At 44.8% G+C, this 16489-nt stretch overlaps 1 protein-coding gene across 2 annotated transcripts in view; it reads right to left on the minus strand.

The window, feature by feature from the left end:
• Positions 1-16489, minus strand: part of LOC115096378 (FYN-binding protein 1-like) — a 139577-nt gene that overhangs the window by 53667 nt on the left and 69421 nt on the right. Inside the window, exons 4-5 of one of the 2 annotated variants that reach the window (XM_029610885.1) lie at positions 14873-14970; positions 12453-12513 (exon numbers count right to left, since the gene is read on the minus strand). In XM_029610885.1, coding sequence (XP_029466745.1) covers positions 12453-12513; positions 14873-14970 — 159 coding nt within the window. Of the gene's footprint in view, positions 1-12452; positions 12517-14872; positions 14971-16489 lie in introns of both variants that reach the window. The other variant, XM_029610884.1, reaches the window with a different exon arrangement.

Here is a 16489-nt window from a genome sequence, read left to right on the forward strand (position 1 = left end):
CCTTTGAATTGGATCTTCAAGGTTGTCCATGCTTCCTCCATCCAGTCAAGGTCCTCTGTGGTCTGCCTTTGTCTAGATGGTTCTTCGTTTGATGTCCTAGATGTTCCTGGTCTCCTTCGTCTGATGTTCCTGGTCCCATTCCTCATTGGAGCTCCTTCGTTGTCTCTTCGGTGTCCTGATGTTCCTTGTCCAGAAGTTCCAATGTTCTTTGTCCAGAAGTTCTTGATGTTCCGTGTTCCAGTCCTGGTCCTGATGTCCTCGTCTCTGGCTCTTCGTCCTGCTTCCAGGTTCCTTGCTTGTCCATCTTTCCTGACGTGCCACCGTCGTGGTCCATGACCAGACCATGGGGGGCTGTGTAGAGTGCTTCGTGCCTGCAGTGCAAGTCTCCAGAAGGCCCTTGTTTTTAAAGCCGAGGTCTGTTCCTGAATCCAAGTTCTGAAGTCTTGAATCCTGAGCCTTGAATTCTGAGCTTTGAATTCTGTTCCCGGTCTTGGGGTACCTTGTGCCTGCTTCCGTCCATGCCCAAGACTCAAGCTAGAACCTGCTTTGCTTCAGTGTGGTCCGAGCCACAGGGCTCGGACCACACTGAAGCATCTGAAGCACTGAAGCATCTGTGCGCATCTGTGCGCCCTACACAGGGCGCACAGATGCGCGCCCTGTGTAGGGCGCGCATCTGTGCAGGCCTCTCCTGAATCTTCGACATGTTTCCAATTCCAAATCTTCACTTTCTCGTCTGGAATCTGCTTTGCTTTCGGCGTGCTCCGTGACCAGCCATGGGCGGTTGTGTAAGGCGCACTGCGGTGCAGTACTCACCCGGAACCAGTGCCTGAACCCTGAATCCTCGTCTGAGTCTTCCAAGTATCCTGGATCCTTGTCCGAGTCTTCCAAGTTCCAAGAAACCTTGTCTGGGTCATCCAAGTTCCTTGAGTCCTTGTACGAGTCTTCCAAGTTCTATGTATCCCCGCCTGAGTCTTCCAAGTTCTATGTATCCTCATCTGAGTCTTCCAAATCCTGAGTTCCATGTCTTGTCTTGTTCCTGCCCTCAGCACTCGTCATTCCCAAGCGGCGGGTCCAGAAGGGCTACCACGTGGCCGGATGGCTACTCTTGAGAGCAGCATTGCATTGCATTGCTGGGTCTCACCGGTGTGTGCAGGTCTAGTGGAAGGCTGAGCCTGCCTTGTTCCAGTTCCTGATATTTCTCGCCTTGATCCTGGTCCAGTCTTGTTTCAGCTCCAGCCCATGCCTAAACACTCTCACCTCCCACAGTGTGTGTCTTGGGTCTCCTCCCTGAGCCACGCCGTGGACTAAAGGCTCATATCTCTCTGAGCAAGCGACCACACCTCCACGCTCACAACAAAAGGACCCATCTTTAAATATGAATATCTCTGATCTGACATCTGAAGAAGAGGCCTATGTGTTTTAAAAGCTCTTGTACAATTTTTTTAGGTAAAGGTATTTATTTTTCAGGTATTTTTTAGGAAACCTGTCTTGTTCTATTTACCTAATAGGTGGTGGTTGGTGTTTTAGGGCCTGATGTAATATTTGCATTGTTGTCTTTTTATACGTAATGTTTTTACTGTTTGAGTACTGACAGTTAGTGCCGTTTCAGTATGGGAGGTTTACTATTTTGCAATTGTTTATTCATGGCTTTCTGAGGGCCAAGCCCACACCCAATGCATATTACAAAAATCTTAATGCCATTATGGGTTCCAGCTGTCTTTTGTATTTTGGGGAAAGGGAACAGAGGGAGAAAAACTGCTGAAAGTTTGGGAGGGGGTTATGGGAGGGTAGATGGAATGGAGGGAGCAAAAAGGTTGGTGACTTGATTGTTGGGGGGGGGGGGGGGAATTCAAAATTGAAAGGGGGCTGAGGGAGCAAGACCAAATCCCCTACTATAAATGTCATCGCACACCACTGCTTAAAGTTTTATGGTCAATTGCATATCCAGCGCTCTCCTCCTCACCACCCAAATAAGTAAATAAATAAAACTACTGTTAGTTATTTTGAGTTGAGTTGAATTGAGTTAGTTAAAAAATATTGGAAAGAAAATCTCTGGAAGACTCCTCGGATGGGGTAAAAAAGGAAAAGTTTCTTTCAAAATCTTTAAGAAATGTTGACATCAAATAGCCATACAGGACCACCATGACTATTGTGTTCGCTGTCTGGGTCCAAACCACAATGCTGAAGCTTGTACAGCTTGGGGTAAGATGTCCCCAGAGTTCGTTCCTATCAGGGCTTAAGATTCAATATGCTCTACAAAAATCAAAAGAAAAACATGAAATGGGGGCAAAAAGTGCAAACCTATTACTTCTACAGAACACAGGATGCAATCCATAGTTTGAAAGGACTGAAATTTTTGAATAAAAAATCTCCCACGTCAAGTGTTGGTCAAGAGTTGGCGCAGTCCAAGTCTAGCGCCGAGAGGAACGTTGATGAAGCCATACAATGATGGTGCCAACTGCATGAGCGGTGCGGGAGACACAATGCCTTTGATGCCAATGAGCAACAATTTGGCACCGAGGATTCTTTTAATGACGCAGTCACAGAGTTCATCAGCGCAGGGATTCGCTTTGGCACCAAGCTCAGGACATGGATTGGCACAGAAAAACAGTTCCATGGCACTGAGAACCACTGCATCAGCGAAGAAAAGCAGAATTGCCGAAGAAGCATACTTGCAAAAGGAAACAGAAAATCTAGTGTTTCCTCCTGAGACAAGACTCAGAGCATCAACACAGTCACTCCAAAAAAAAGGAGGATCTACTCTGATTCTCCGACGAAATCGAAACCTCAAATAAAGGCAGAAACAAAGCCACTCCTCTAGACCACTTCTTTCAGCATGGCACTCCTTTGCTAAACAGATGAGGACACAATTTTTTGCTATGAAGGATTTTCCAAGTTCTTATCATGGCACTGAACATTTAAGTCCACAGAAAGAATATTCTAAAGACCAACCTGAGGAGAAAAACAAGGGCTCTCATAAGGCAGAAGGATTTTACTTGCCAAGTTCCAGAGAATTTTCTATACATTCAGATGACTCAATAGGCTCAATGTTATCTATCCCTTTTTCACCAAAGCTATCTTCAACTGCTGTCCCATCAGGTCTCTTGCATGAACCAGTAGGTAGATCCACCCCACCAGAAGATTCTTCCTATCCACACGTTCTGGTCAAATTGTCAGAAAATAATAAATTTAGTCTTGAAAGAGGATCAGTGGAAAAAAGGTTACGAATGAGTTACCAGTTTCTTCAACCTCCAAAGCAAGTAAACTCTAGAAAAGGTACAAACTAAAATGTGGAAAACTTGCTTCTTTATTCACCTTGTATCTACAACCATTGACTCTAAATACAAAATTCAAAGGTGTATGGGGGAACCTAAAGGTGCAGATTTCTCATGGGTCTGTTCAGTTGATGCCACTATGGAGAAGGCCAGTCAAACAAGAACCCATTCGTGAACCCCTCCTGGCAAGGATGGCAGATTAATGGACACTAGTGCGGAAAAGATTTTCCAAGCATCCATGCTAATTGCACAGAACATAGCTGCAACTTTTAGATGACTTTACTCAAAGTTTATCAGCAGAACAGGTCACATATATTCAAATCACATCTGATTTAAAGGCGTGCCCAAAACGCATGACCTGATCCATTTATGACACTTTTGATATAACCTACAGAGGGTTCAGCGATTCCCATATCTGCCAGGAACTTAGCCTGGATGAAAGCCTCAGGGCACAGACAGGATGTGCACGAAAGACTAGCTGATATACCTTGCACAGGTGAAAATATTTTTGGAGAAAGGGTTAATGACGTTGTAGAATACTTTTAGCAGCAAAAATCAGCTGCAAAGCTGGGTTGCAAAATCACTGACTGCAACCCAACGACCTTCCACAACACAAGAACATTACTCTTCATGCCAGTACAAAAGACTGCATTATTCCTCTCAAAAAAGGAAGTTTAATCCATACGCCTATTATTATACAGGCAGCGACCAATCTACATTCAGCAATTTCCTCAGCCTCCATAATTACAATGGCTTCAGCAGTCATCAAGACTTAGAAAGCGGGACAGGCCACAGCAGAAGCAATCACAACAGCCTGCAGGCTTCTGACACTTTGCAAACACTGGATTTGAACCCTTGCGCCCACATTCCTGTTGGTGGACATCTATGTTTTTTCTGTTATTTTGTAATTGGAATGCAATTACAAAAGAGCAATGGGTTCAAGACATAACATAAGAACATGCCATACTGGTTCAGACCAAGGGTCCATCAAGCCCAGCATCCTGTTTCCAACAGAGGCCAAAACCAGGCCACAAGAACCTGACAATTACCCAAACACTAAGAAGATCCCATGCTACCTGTTGCAATTAATAGCAGTGGCTATTCCCTAAGTCAACTTGATTAATAGCCATTAATGGACTTCTCCTCCAAGAACTTATCCAAACCTTTTTTAAACACAGCTATACTAACTGCACGAACCACATCCTCTGGCAACAAATTCCAGAGTTTAATTGTGCATTGAGTGAAAAAGAACTTTCTCTGATTAGTTTTAAATGTGCCCCATGCTAACTTCATGGAGTGCCCCCTAGTCCTTCTATTATACGAAAGTGTAAATAACCGATTCACATCTACCCGGTTCTAGACCTCTCATGATTTTAAACATCTCTATCATATCCCCCCCTCAGTCGTCTCTTCTCCAAGCTGAAAAGTCCTAACCTCTTCAGCCTTTCCTCATAGGGGAGCTGTTCCATTCCCCTTATCATTTTGGTTGCCCTTCTCTGTACCTTCTCCATCGCAATTATATCTTTTTTGAGATGCCGTGACCAGAATTGTACACAGTATTCAAGGTGCGGTCTCACCATGGAGCGATACAGAGGCATTATGACATTTTCCGTTTTATTCACCATTCACTTTCTAATAATTCCCAACATTCTGTTTGCTTTTTTGACTGCTGCAGGGCACTGAGCCGACGATTTCAATGTGTTATCTACTATGATGCCTAGATCTTTTTCCTGGGTGGTAGCTCCTAATATGGACCCTAACATTGTGTAACTGTAGCATGGGTTATTTTTCCCTATATGCACCACCTTGCACTTATCCACATTAAATTTCATCTGCCATTTGGATGCCCAATTTTCCAGTCTCACAAGGTCCCCCTGCAATATATCACAATCTGCTTGTGATTTAACAACTCTGAATAGTTTTATATCATCTGCAAATCTGATTACCTTTCTCGTCATATTCCTTGCCAGATCATTTATAAATATATTAAAAAGCACTGGTCCCAGTACAGATCCTTGAGGCACTCCACTGCCCACCCCCCTCCACTGAGAAAACTGACCATTTAATCCTATTCTGTTTCCTGTCTTTTAGCCAGTTTGTAATCCATGAAAGGACATCGCCACCTATCTCATGACTTTTTACCTTTCCTAGAAACCTCTCATGAGGAACTTTGTCAAACGCCTTATGAAAATCCAAGTACACTACATCTACTGGTTCTCCTATATCTACATGTTTATTCACTCCTTCAAAAACGTGAAGAAGATTTGTGAGACAAGACTTGCCTTGGGTAGAGCCATGCTGACTTTGTCCATTAAACCATGTCTTTCTATATGTTCTGTGATTTTGATGCTTAGAACACTTTCCACTATTTTTCCTGGCACTAAAGTCAGGCTAACTGGTCTGTAGTTTCCCGGATCGCCCCTGGAGCCCTTTTTAAATATTAGGGTTACATTAGCCACCCTCCAGTCTTCAGGTACAATGGATGATTTTAATGATAAGTTACAAATTTTTACTAATAGGTCTGAAATTTCATTTTTTAGTTCCTTCAGAACCATGGGATGTATACCATCCGGTCCAGGTGATTTACTACTCTTCAGTTTGTCAATCAGGCTTACTACATCTTCTAGGTTTACCGTGATTTGGTTCAGTCCATCTGAATCATTACCCATGAAAACCTTCTCCATTACGGGTACCTCCCCAACATCCTCTTCAGTAAACACCGAAGCAAAGAAATCATTTAATCTTTCCGCGATGGCCTTATCTTCTCTAAGTGCCCCTTTAACCCCTCGATCATCTAACGGTCCAACTGACTCCCTCACAGGCTTTCTGCTTCGGATATATTTTAAAAAGTTTTTACTGTGAGTTTTTGCCTCTGTGGCAACTTTTTTTCAAATTCTCTCTTAGCCTGTCTTATCAATGTCTTACATTTAACTTGCCAACGTTTATGCTTTATCCTATTTTCTTCTGTTGGATCCTTCTTCCAATTTTTGAATGAAGATCTTTTGGCTAAAATAGCTTCTTTCACCTCCCCTTTTAACCATGCTGGTAATCGTTTTGCCTTCCTTCCGCTTTTCTTAATGTGTGGAATACATCTGGACTGTGCTTCTAGGGCCGGTGCAAGGGTAGCAGGTCCCCTAGGTGACTTTTGTCTTGCGCCCACCCTCCCCTGTTCGTGCCATGCCGCTCATCCCCTCCCATTCATGCCACCCCCGCCGGTCTCAGGCCTGATTCCTCTTACCCTTCCTCAGTTTGGGGTATATTTTCAAAGGGTTACACGCGTAAGATACATGCGGCAGCGCGCACATGTTATAAAATCGGGTGTACATTTGTGCGCACCAGGTAGCACACCCAGCGCGTAATATTAAAAATCTGGCCCTTTGAGAATAGTCCTTGGTATTAATGGAAACAGAGGGAACACATAAAGGAGGCCCATTTTCCAGCTGATTGAGAAAGCATCTGTTGCAAGGGTTTCTGACGATGGTCTCTTGGAGCAGTATTGAAGCAGTTTGAGATTGAGGGGGAGATCCAAAACGTTCCTACACTGTTCATTATCTAGAATCTTAAAATTAACCAGAAACTCTTCCAGTTAAAGCAAGACTCGCTTCTGTATAATTTTACCCATAGAGCATAATTTAGAAATTGGTAGTCCCCAAATCTGAAAGATTTGATCTGTTATATTGCGATGTAGAAACCACTCGTGAGACTATTGGCAGATCAAGGCATTTGCCATGGCATTGTCCTTGCCAGGCAGATACACTGCTTGGATAAACATTTTTCTGCTGCTTTCCCACTTCCATAGTGCTACACGACTCTGCATAGGCTGATAGAACCTGTGCTTCCCTGCTTGCTGACATCGAACAAAGCCACCTGTTGTCTTAAGAACCCATCCAAAATTCCTACCAAAAGTGATTTCAGAATTTCACATAAATCAGAGTATTACTCTGCCATCCTTCTTCCCTCAGTCTCACTCAAGTTCTAAACAGAAACAACTCCACGCTTTAGACAGAAAACAGGTACTTCTGCTATACATAAAGAGGACAGAGCTATATCCTGCCACTTCTCAACTTTTTGTGGCTTACGATTTCAATAACAAAGGAAAACCTGTTACCAAACAGACTCTTTCCTGTTGGCTCATGCAAGGCATCTCACATTCTTATAAACTCTCTCAGTTAGAATCCCCGATACAAGTCTGAATGCACCAAATGAGGTTGGTAGCTGAGTTAATGGTGTTTGTAAACAATGTATCAATTCGAGAAATATGTCAAGCAGCAACTTGGTCAACAATACACACATTTACGAGGCACTATGCATTGCACAAGGATATTCACATGCAACATCACTTTGGAAAACAGTATTGAGAAACATACTCCACCCAAAAAAAAGTCATTTACCAAGTGAGACTTAACGCAAAAAAAAAAGAAGAAGAAAGGTTATATAGTGTTTAAATGATACACCAAATTCTCCTACAACCCTTAGCTGGGGAATCCAGATGTGTGGCTGTATTGTCCGCTTGTCCACAGCGAAAGTAAAGTTGCAGTCATTCAACTAATTTGTAAAGATTCTTCCTTATCAGTAAAGGAATTAACTAACTATAGACGTACTTCTAAATTATTCTTTATGGGCAAAATTATAGAGAAAGGGATGTTGCTTCAACTGGAAGAGTTTCTGGTTGATTTTCAGATTCTAGCTAGTGAACAGCTCAGAAAATCTCATGGAACTGAATCGTTGCTTGCTTCCTTGTCTGATGATATGTTTAAACTCCTTGTTGATGACTCTCAAACTGGAATTGTGATCCAGCTGGACATAGCCTCAGCCTTTGATACCCTATCTCATGCCTTGTTACTTGACCAGCTAAAATCTATTGGAGTTGGAGATGTTGTATTAGGGTAGTGCTTGTCCTTTTTGACAGATAAGAATTCAGAAAGTAAGATTTGGCGGTGCTAAATTTAAATGGATTCTAGTTACCTCTGCGGTCCCTTAGGGGGTCCACCCTATCAGTGGCCCTTTTTAATATATTTTTACAACCTTTGGGTACGCTTATGAAATCCCTGGACTTAGCATATACGAAGTACGCAGATAATGCACAACTTTTTATTCCTGGGTCTAAGCCTGGAGATTTTCCGGAAGAGTGTTTTACTAGATGTTACGGGAAGATCAAAGATTGGTTTGGTTCATAATCATTCGATATTAAATGAAGATAAAACCACTACATTATGGATAGAGCATGTAGAATGCCCTTCATCTTCTATAACTGTTGCTGGATCTCAGACATTTTGTCTGGTAGAACAAGCTCGAAATTTAGGGGTATTAATAGATGGGAAGTTTTCTCTTAAAAATCTTGTTAAAAATGTTTCTAAAGCGGCATTTTTTAAGTTGCTTTTGGTGATGCTCTTGTTGCTGTCTATGCCCCATGGATTTTAGATTCATTGTTCAAGCCTTGGTATTGAGCTCAGTAAATTATTGCAATTCTTTGGTTATAGGGCTGCCAAAATATTTAATGAAGGTTCTGCAATTGGTGCAGAATGCTGCTGCCAGGAAAATTTGTGGGTTGCAGTGGGGGTATGATGTTATGATACATATGAAAAATTTTCATTGGTTCCCAGTCGCTCAGAGGTCAAAATTTAAAATGCTTTCATTGTTACGAGGAGCTATTTATGATGAGGTTAATTGCCTAATGTGCCTATTTGTAGTTTTTAATCTGCATCACAGAATTTGCTTTTGATACCTTCCCATTATGAATTTAGATTGCAAAGTACTCGCACAAAAGCTTTTTCAATTATTGGACTAAAGTTTCAATGTAAACCGATGAGATTTGTATTTTATACAGGAATGTCGGTATAAAAAAGTTAAAAATAAATAAATAAAATAAATAAATGAATTGCGTTAGGAAGCTGATTATAGGTCCTTTCGAAAAAAGCTAAAAACATTCTTATTTTCACAGGCGTATGCAGGAATTTAATGATAGGTATATCTCTGGAGTTGTGTTTATTGCGATTGGTGCTTTCTGTATCTATTATTTGTATGTTTTATGTATTTTAATATGTGTGCTTTTATTGTCACCCACATTGAATGCTTTCTGATTTGCAGGCTAAAAGATTTTTATATAAAATCAATCAATCGGTCAAATAATTAATGAATTAACAGGTGCTCTGCATGAACAGCAGGACAAACAGCCGAACTTACCTCCCTTGTTCCCGGCAAGTTAGCTAACTAGGGATAGACTGAAGCAAAGAGCGAGGCAGGCGGCAAGCACACCAAGTCAACCTTACGTGCTCGGCGGTCAGGAGGTCTCTTGTATGTTAAATAAAGAGTTTGCAAGGGGTGGGAATTCTCACTCGAGGAACACACAGGTCCCAGGGCAAAACCAGGAATCGCAACAGGCATAAGGATCCCTATTTTGCCACAGGGGTACACTAACACACTAAGATATTACAAAGACCTGTCTGGGCTGACATTTTAAGAGCCTTGTGAAATCATTGCTGCAGGCCAATTGTTTTGCAGACTTGTCCATCCAAGTTGGCCAGGTTTTCAGAATATCCACAGTGAATATGCAGGATATATATTTGCATGCACTACCTCCGCTGTCTGCATGCATATTTTTCACGAATATTACTGTAGATATCCTGAAACACCATCCACTAGTAGTCCCCGAGGACAGGTTTGTCAGGGGCCACATTTATAGATAATCACATTTTTTTTTGTTTTATGATTCTGTAAATAAATAAAAAGAAGGAAATCTGTTTTCCCCTCTCTACAGACTGCTATCCCCCCCTCCCACTCCTCCACCAACAGAGAGAGCATAGCCCGGCAGCTCAGGTGCCATATCCTCACCGGTCACGAGGGCTGGTGGAAAGTCGCCCCCATCAGCAGTGCTGCAGGCAAGCTGGCACAGGCAGGGATGAAGCTCAGGTGCATCCAACAATTTGTACCGCGGTTTGTAACGCTGCTTCGGTGAAACTGACCCGTTGCGCTTGCAACCTTGCGTAAGGCGATCCAAGCTTCACCGCTGCTGAGTCTGGGAACTGTGCCATGCTTATTAAAAGCAGCATTTCCACAGCAGTGATTGCAGAACTGTACGACTGCACATTAGTATGCAAACTGCAGCCAGCTCTCATCTCTTCTACTTGCAGCAAGGGGATAAAAAACGCTGCATAAAGCATCAACATTTGTTTTTTCTTTCTTCCCCCTTTTTATTTTAATTATAGGGCGCGTACTTTTAACAGAGCCACGTTGAAGATGCTTAAGCTGTTAACAATGATTTTTAAGATATTGCGTTACATCCCCCTCTCCCCCCATCAGCTGGCCTCCTCCCGTCCTCAGGATGGCCGACTGTGAAACCCATGAGGTTGTCACGACACGTGGCAGACAATCTTTGGTGGTGGCCCCAGTCCTCTGGTATGATTTGCCAGAAGAGGTTCGTCAGGAATCAAATCTCCTTGTGTTCCATAAGAAGGTTAAATCCTGCTTATTTACAGCTACTACAAGGCTCTGCTGGTTTCCCTTAACCCTTAACCAATAAGCCTGATACTTTTGATGCAACTCCAACATTGCTCTCTGCTTCTACAGCAAGAGATTACGGGGAATTGCACTCAAACAGCAACCAACAAAGACCCTGACTTTGACACTTTGGGAAACTAAGTATGGGGGAGACCTGCTGGCACAGCTGGAGCTACCATAAGCTTGCTGGGCAGACTTTTCTGCCACATTTCTATGCTTCTATTAGACTCCACTGCTGTCCCAACTCTTATCCCAATTCTCTGGGGCTTCTCTTTGCTGCCTGCCTGCTTCCAAAGACCCCCTGCCGGGAGCAAGGAAGGATCGTTTGTAGCCATGGGCTAGGGCCAAAACTTGTATAAAAAAAAAAGTGTTAGCACAGTAACTATTCACTGTAATCATCCGCCGATCCACGGCCCGTGGAACAGGGAGTCCGTGTCGCCTCCCGCACGGTGCTGCCAATCACTCGGCGCCTGCGTGGCTCCAGCGTCATTTCCCGTGCCTGCTCTGTGCCACGTTTTCACAGATGGCCTGTGCAGCCCCAGGAGAAGGCGGGCGGCAGCTGTTTGCAGGGAGCCACTGCCGCCTCTGAGGGGGACAGTCCAGGATCAGGGCGGGTGAGGGCGCAGCACTGTTGGAGAGTGGCGATGTGTTGTTGGTTTTTGTTTTTCAGGATTGGCTTATTGCGGCTTCCATTTCAGTTTTTCTATGCACAGGTTTCAAGGGCTTTCTGGCGCACGGTTTAGAAAGGCAGAAGAAGAAAAGGTTTCACTACAACAGGGGTGGCCAACTGCAGTCCTCAAGAGCCACAAAGAACTCTGGTTTTGAGGATTATCCACAAGGAATATGCACGAGAGAGAGATCTGCAGGCCCTGCTTCCATCCGTATGCAAATCTACCTCGTGCGTTTTCCTTGTGGAAATCCTGAAACCCTGACTGGCTGGGACAAGTCTGGGAACCTCTGGCCTAAATGCCAGGGGTAGGAACCACTTTATGGTAAGCAGCTGGCAGCAGGCTCTGAGAGCTCAGCCAGTCCTGGTTTTTTCCAAGGAAATCTGGCGTCAGCAGGCCAGGGCTCGCAGGCCTGTGGAGGGCCGGGAACAGAACGGGAGAATGAAAGACGGAGCTGCCACTTCCCGCAGGGGGTTTAGGCCAGTCAGGCAATCCCAGGGCACTACGGTATTTGCCGTTCTACCATTTGAAACCAGCCCTGCAGGTACCAGGATGGGGCTGGTCCGAACCAGCCCTGGCCTAAATTCTCCCTCCAGTAATCAGGTGACGTGGCAGCTATGAACCTTCTTTCTGACAATGCTAATCCTAACGATCCCATTTGAATGACAGGCACTATGAAAACGACATTATTCTTTATAGTATCGGAGGAAATTGTAGCAGGTAAAAAGCCAGTTGTGTCCTACCCAATCTTAGAGGTGGGGGGGGATCAGTACAGTGCCAGGAAGAATGAAATCTTCCCGCAGTCCTGACCCTAAGGGGGCGCTACAGGACTGGCAGCCATCTTTCCTCCTTCTCCAGGCTCAAGCGAATCGCCTTTGGGGTGTAGTACAGCTCTCCCTACCCAGCTGGAGAGGAAATTACAGCTGCGGCCTGGGGGCCAGCCCTAGGTAATAAATTGTAAGGACCCATATAGGCAGTGCAAATACCAAAAGCAAAAAATAAAAATTGTTACCGAAGGTTGACAGGAGGAGGGGGAAAGTCATCAGGAATCATCTCCACATCAACGTAGTACTCTGCTGAAAGAGAAAGAGAAGCAGCGCAGGAATGGATTAGAATTCAATATTTGCCTGGGTAGAATTTGATCATGCAAACGGCAGGAAACCTCTCTCATACAGCCTGGTGTGCAGGCAGGGCCGTCTCTGCATGGGTAACTAATCTGGGGTGACCACCCAGGGGGTCCCTGCGCCGGCCCCGCTCCTAACATCTGGGCATCTCTTGGGAGCAGCAGCAGAGCGGGGAGCCCCCTGCGTTCCCAGGCAGCAGAGATACCTGCAGCAGGTTAGGAGGAACGGTTTCCAGCTGCCCCCTAACCTTCAATATATCGGAGGGATGGGGATCTATTCCAGCTGAACCGCCCAGGCCCTGCTCCACGCGGCGTCAGCCCTGTGACAGAGCAGCCGAGCTCTCCGTGGACTGAAGGCAGATAGCGACTGTTTCCTAGGGTTAACCACACTATGCTGCAGAGCGAGAAGCAATCCTGAACAGTTTCCATTCCCCCACCCAGAAAAAAACCACATCGAAGCAGCATGATGGCCCCCCCCCCCCCCCCCTCCTAGGGCTGTCAGCAGTTCCTTGTTCTATGGGTCAGTCTTAGCCGGCCCTGATTTTACCCTGTTGCATGCAGGGGGATGTAGTTCCAGGGATGTAGTAAGGTAAAACCAGGACTGGATCAGCCTGTCGTTTAGGATGGAAATGTTGGCAGCCCTAAAAGGCAGTGATGGTTGAGAAGTAGGGGAAAGATCTTTATTTAAAAGATTTCTAAATGACTTTCCAGGACAAAATGGCTGCCCAAGGTGGTGTACCATACTAAAATTAATAAATGTATAAGAACAATATATTAAAAACAATACTACTATAAACCAGACCAACATCATTTAAAAATAAATAAATAACATAACAAAAGTAGGAGCTTATCAGTCATACCAAATTTAACCACCAGAAAGGGTTAACCGTCTTCAGGAAATAACCACACTGTGTTGGTGCAGCGGGGCTCTTAAATTTGGTTCTCATGACCCCCCCCAACAAGCCTGGTTTTCAGGGTAACTGATATGCAAAATCAGTTTGGTTCTGTCCTAAATGCATCTCATGAATATTTGTGGTGGGTAACCTGAAAATTCCAGTCTTGCACAGGAGTTTGGGGGGATCAAATTTGAGAACTACTGTTGCGGCAAAAGAAGGCCTCCATGCAGCCAACATCACCAGGCTCTGGAAGGTGCCACGACTATTAGGATTAGGAGGATCAACCTCCTAGAGAGGTGCATATTATAATAGTAATACAAAGGAAAGCAGGAGAGGTGTGGTGACCTCAGTGTTGTCATTGTCTAGTACCGCCATGCCTGGGCATTTGGTAGCACCCAAGTTGTCATAACCCAACTGATGTATAGCATGGGCTAAAAAAGATGGCGCAGAACCAGCCCCATGGCTCAGGCCATATCATTGCACGCAATGGGGCACCAGACCAGCGTTTGGGTCTGCTGTCTAATGAGGCTGGCAGGGCCTGGGCACATCGCGCACCATCATGGTGTCCCCTGTCAGACACGGAGCATCTCTGGGGGATCATCTTGCAGGAGACATCTCGCCAGCCCTGAGGGCCGGTGAAAAAAAACAAACTCAATCTAGGCACTCTATCAAGGGTAAGCAGATTATATATCGGGGGGGTGGGGGGGAGGAAACTATGCACATAAAATATGAGACGGCACAATATGAGATTGGTAACGATGACCAAGGTTAGTCTTATCCATTAATAATGCTGAGTACAATTGGTTGGCTACAGTAAGTAAACACTTGTGTGCTTTATAGATCTGATATTTGGCGCTGACCCCACCTAAGTCAGCACAGGGTCTATACAGTTGGCCAAAATAAAATGTCACCTTCCCCTTCCTCCACAAGTATATAATGCTTTAGAAGGGTCATTTTCAAAGGGACTTCCATGGATAAAGGAGTGCTTTACCTGCAGAAATGGCCCTTTAGAAAACCGTGACACCAATATGCGTGTAAAATTATGCACATACACACTGTATACATGTACATTTAGGTCTGACCGGGGCTTTGCCCATCACTAATTCATTCCTCGGCATTTTTCCATCAGTTAGGCATTGCCAAAACCCCAACTTTTTGTGGGATAGGCTTCCCGGGGTATATAATCCCTTGGAGCATGCCCGAAGCCCCAGTAGGCCAATCTGCCCCCGTGTATTGCTTTTTATTGTATTATTTTTGCTTTGTGAACTGCTTTGGGTTGGGTTATACCTAAGGAATGCAGTATACAAATACAACAAAATGGAGAATCATATCCTAAGAGTGACATATCATCTCTGTTTCTCTAAGGCTATATGTAAGCCGGGAGTACAAAAAGTGTCAGAACCAGTGCTGTACCTTGTTGGGGACTTGAACGTTTCAGTGCTCTAGAAGGCGTTGTGTGTTTACTGTAGGGCTCAATGGTTGCCACGTCGTCATAATCCTCTTCTGCCTCACTGCAACGGGAGAGAGAAATGTGAATTGGGACCTTGCAGAAATAGCCAGGACCTTCCTGGTCATCTGCCATATTCTCATAGTGGCAAAATGCCAAATGCTTTTGCTATGCTAAATTGACTTTTGCTAGCATGAACATTCAATTTTAAATGGAGTGCCCTGCACGGAGTCTGTCTGACGTATTGCTGTGCCATTATAGCAGGGGTCAGGAACCTATGGCTCTTTTGATGGCTGCATCTGGCTCGCAGACAAATCTTTAATAAAAAAGTAAAAATCTAACAAAATCCCCCACCCTCCTGACGGCCCCCAAGACCTCCAAAATTAATTTACAACCCCCACCCTCCTGACCCCCCCAAGACCTGCCAAAAGTCCCTGGTGGTCCAGCGGGGGTCCAGGAGCGGTCCGGGAGCGATCTCCTGGACTTGGGCTGTCCGCTGCCAGTAGTCAAAATGGCGCTGAATGCCCTCACTATGTCACTGGGGTCGACCAAAGGCGGCGGTAGCCCCTGTGACATAGTAAGGGCAAAGGGCCGATGGCTGCCAGTAATCAAAATGGCGTCGACGGCCCTTTGCCCTTACTATGTCACAGGGGCTACCGCCGCCATTGGTCGACCCCAGTGACATAGTGAGGGCAAAGGGCCATCGGCGCCATTTTGACTACTGGCAGCCGACAGCCCAAGTCCAGGAGATCGCTCCCGGACCCCCGCTGGACCACCAGGGACTTTTGGCAGGTCTTGGGGGGGTCAGGAGGGTGGGAGTTGCAGTAAATTAATTTTGGAGGTCTTGGGGGGCGTCAGGAGGGTGGGGGGTTGTAGTAAATTAATTTTGGAGGTCTTGGGGGGGCATCAGGAGGGTGGGGGTTTTTGTTAGATTTTTACTTTTTTATTAAAGATTTGTCTGCGAGCCCTGGACCCCTGCTGGATCACCAGGGACTTTTGGCAGGTCTTGGGGGGGGGGGGTTAGGAGGATGGGGGGGTTGTAGTAAATGAATTTGGTAGGTCTTGGGGGAGTCAGGAGGGTGGGGGGGGGGTTGTAGTTAGTATGGCTCTCACGGAATTACATTTTAAAATATGTGGCGTTCATGGCTCTCTCAGCCAAAAAGGTTCCCGACCCCTGCATTATAGCATCTGATCAATCACCTTGGCCTTGTCTTCTATTCAGTTTATTTATTTATTTAGATTTAGATTCCTCTTTTTCGGCACTTCGCTACCTGCCATAAGAAATAATAGGGATGCACTGTTATTTTGAAAACATCATCGAAACAACAAGGTGTTTGGGGTTTTTGTTTTTGTTTCCCATCCAAAACAGAAAAAAACAACCAAATGTCATTTTGCTTTGCTTCCATTTGTTTTAGTGCAAAATAAACAGAAACTGAAATTTAAAAAAAACAAGTTTTTTTTCCATGCATGTCCCTTAAAAACAGGGACTGCTTGGTTCCATTTGATTGGTCCAAACTGCCCATTCTGCTGTTTTTCTTGTGCCACAGTTCCAATTCACTTGGGCTACCGGGTGGGCAGGAAAC

This window comes from Rhinatrema bivittatum, chromosome 8 (assembly GCF_901001135.1).
Source record: "Rhinatrema bivittatum chromosome 8, aRhiBiv1.1, whole genome shotgun sequence".
Taxonomy (NCBI): Eukaryota; Metazoa; Chordata; class Amphibia; order Gymnophiona; family Rhinatrematidae; genus Rhinatrema; species Rhinatrema bivittatum.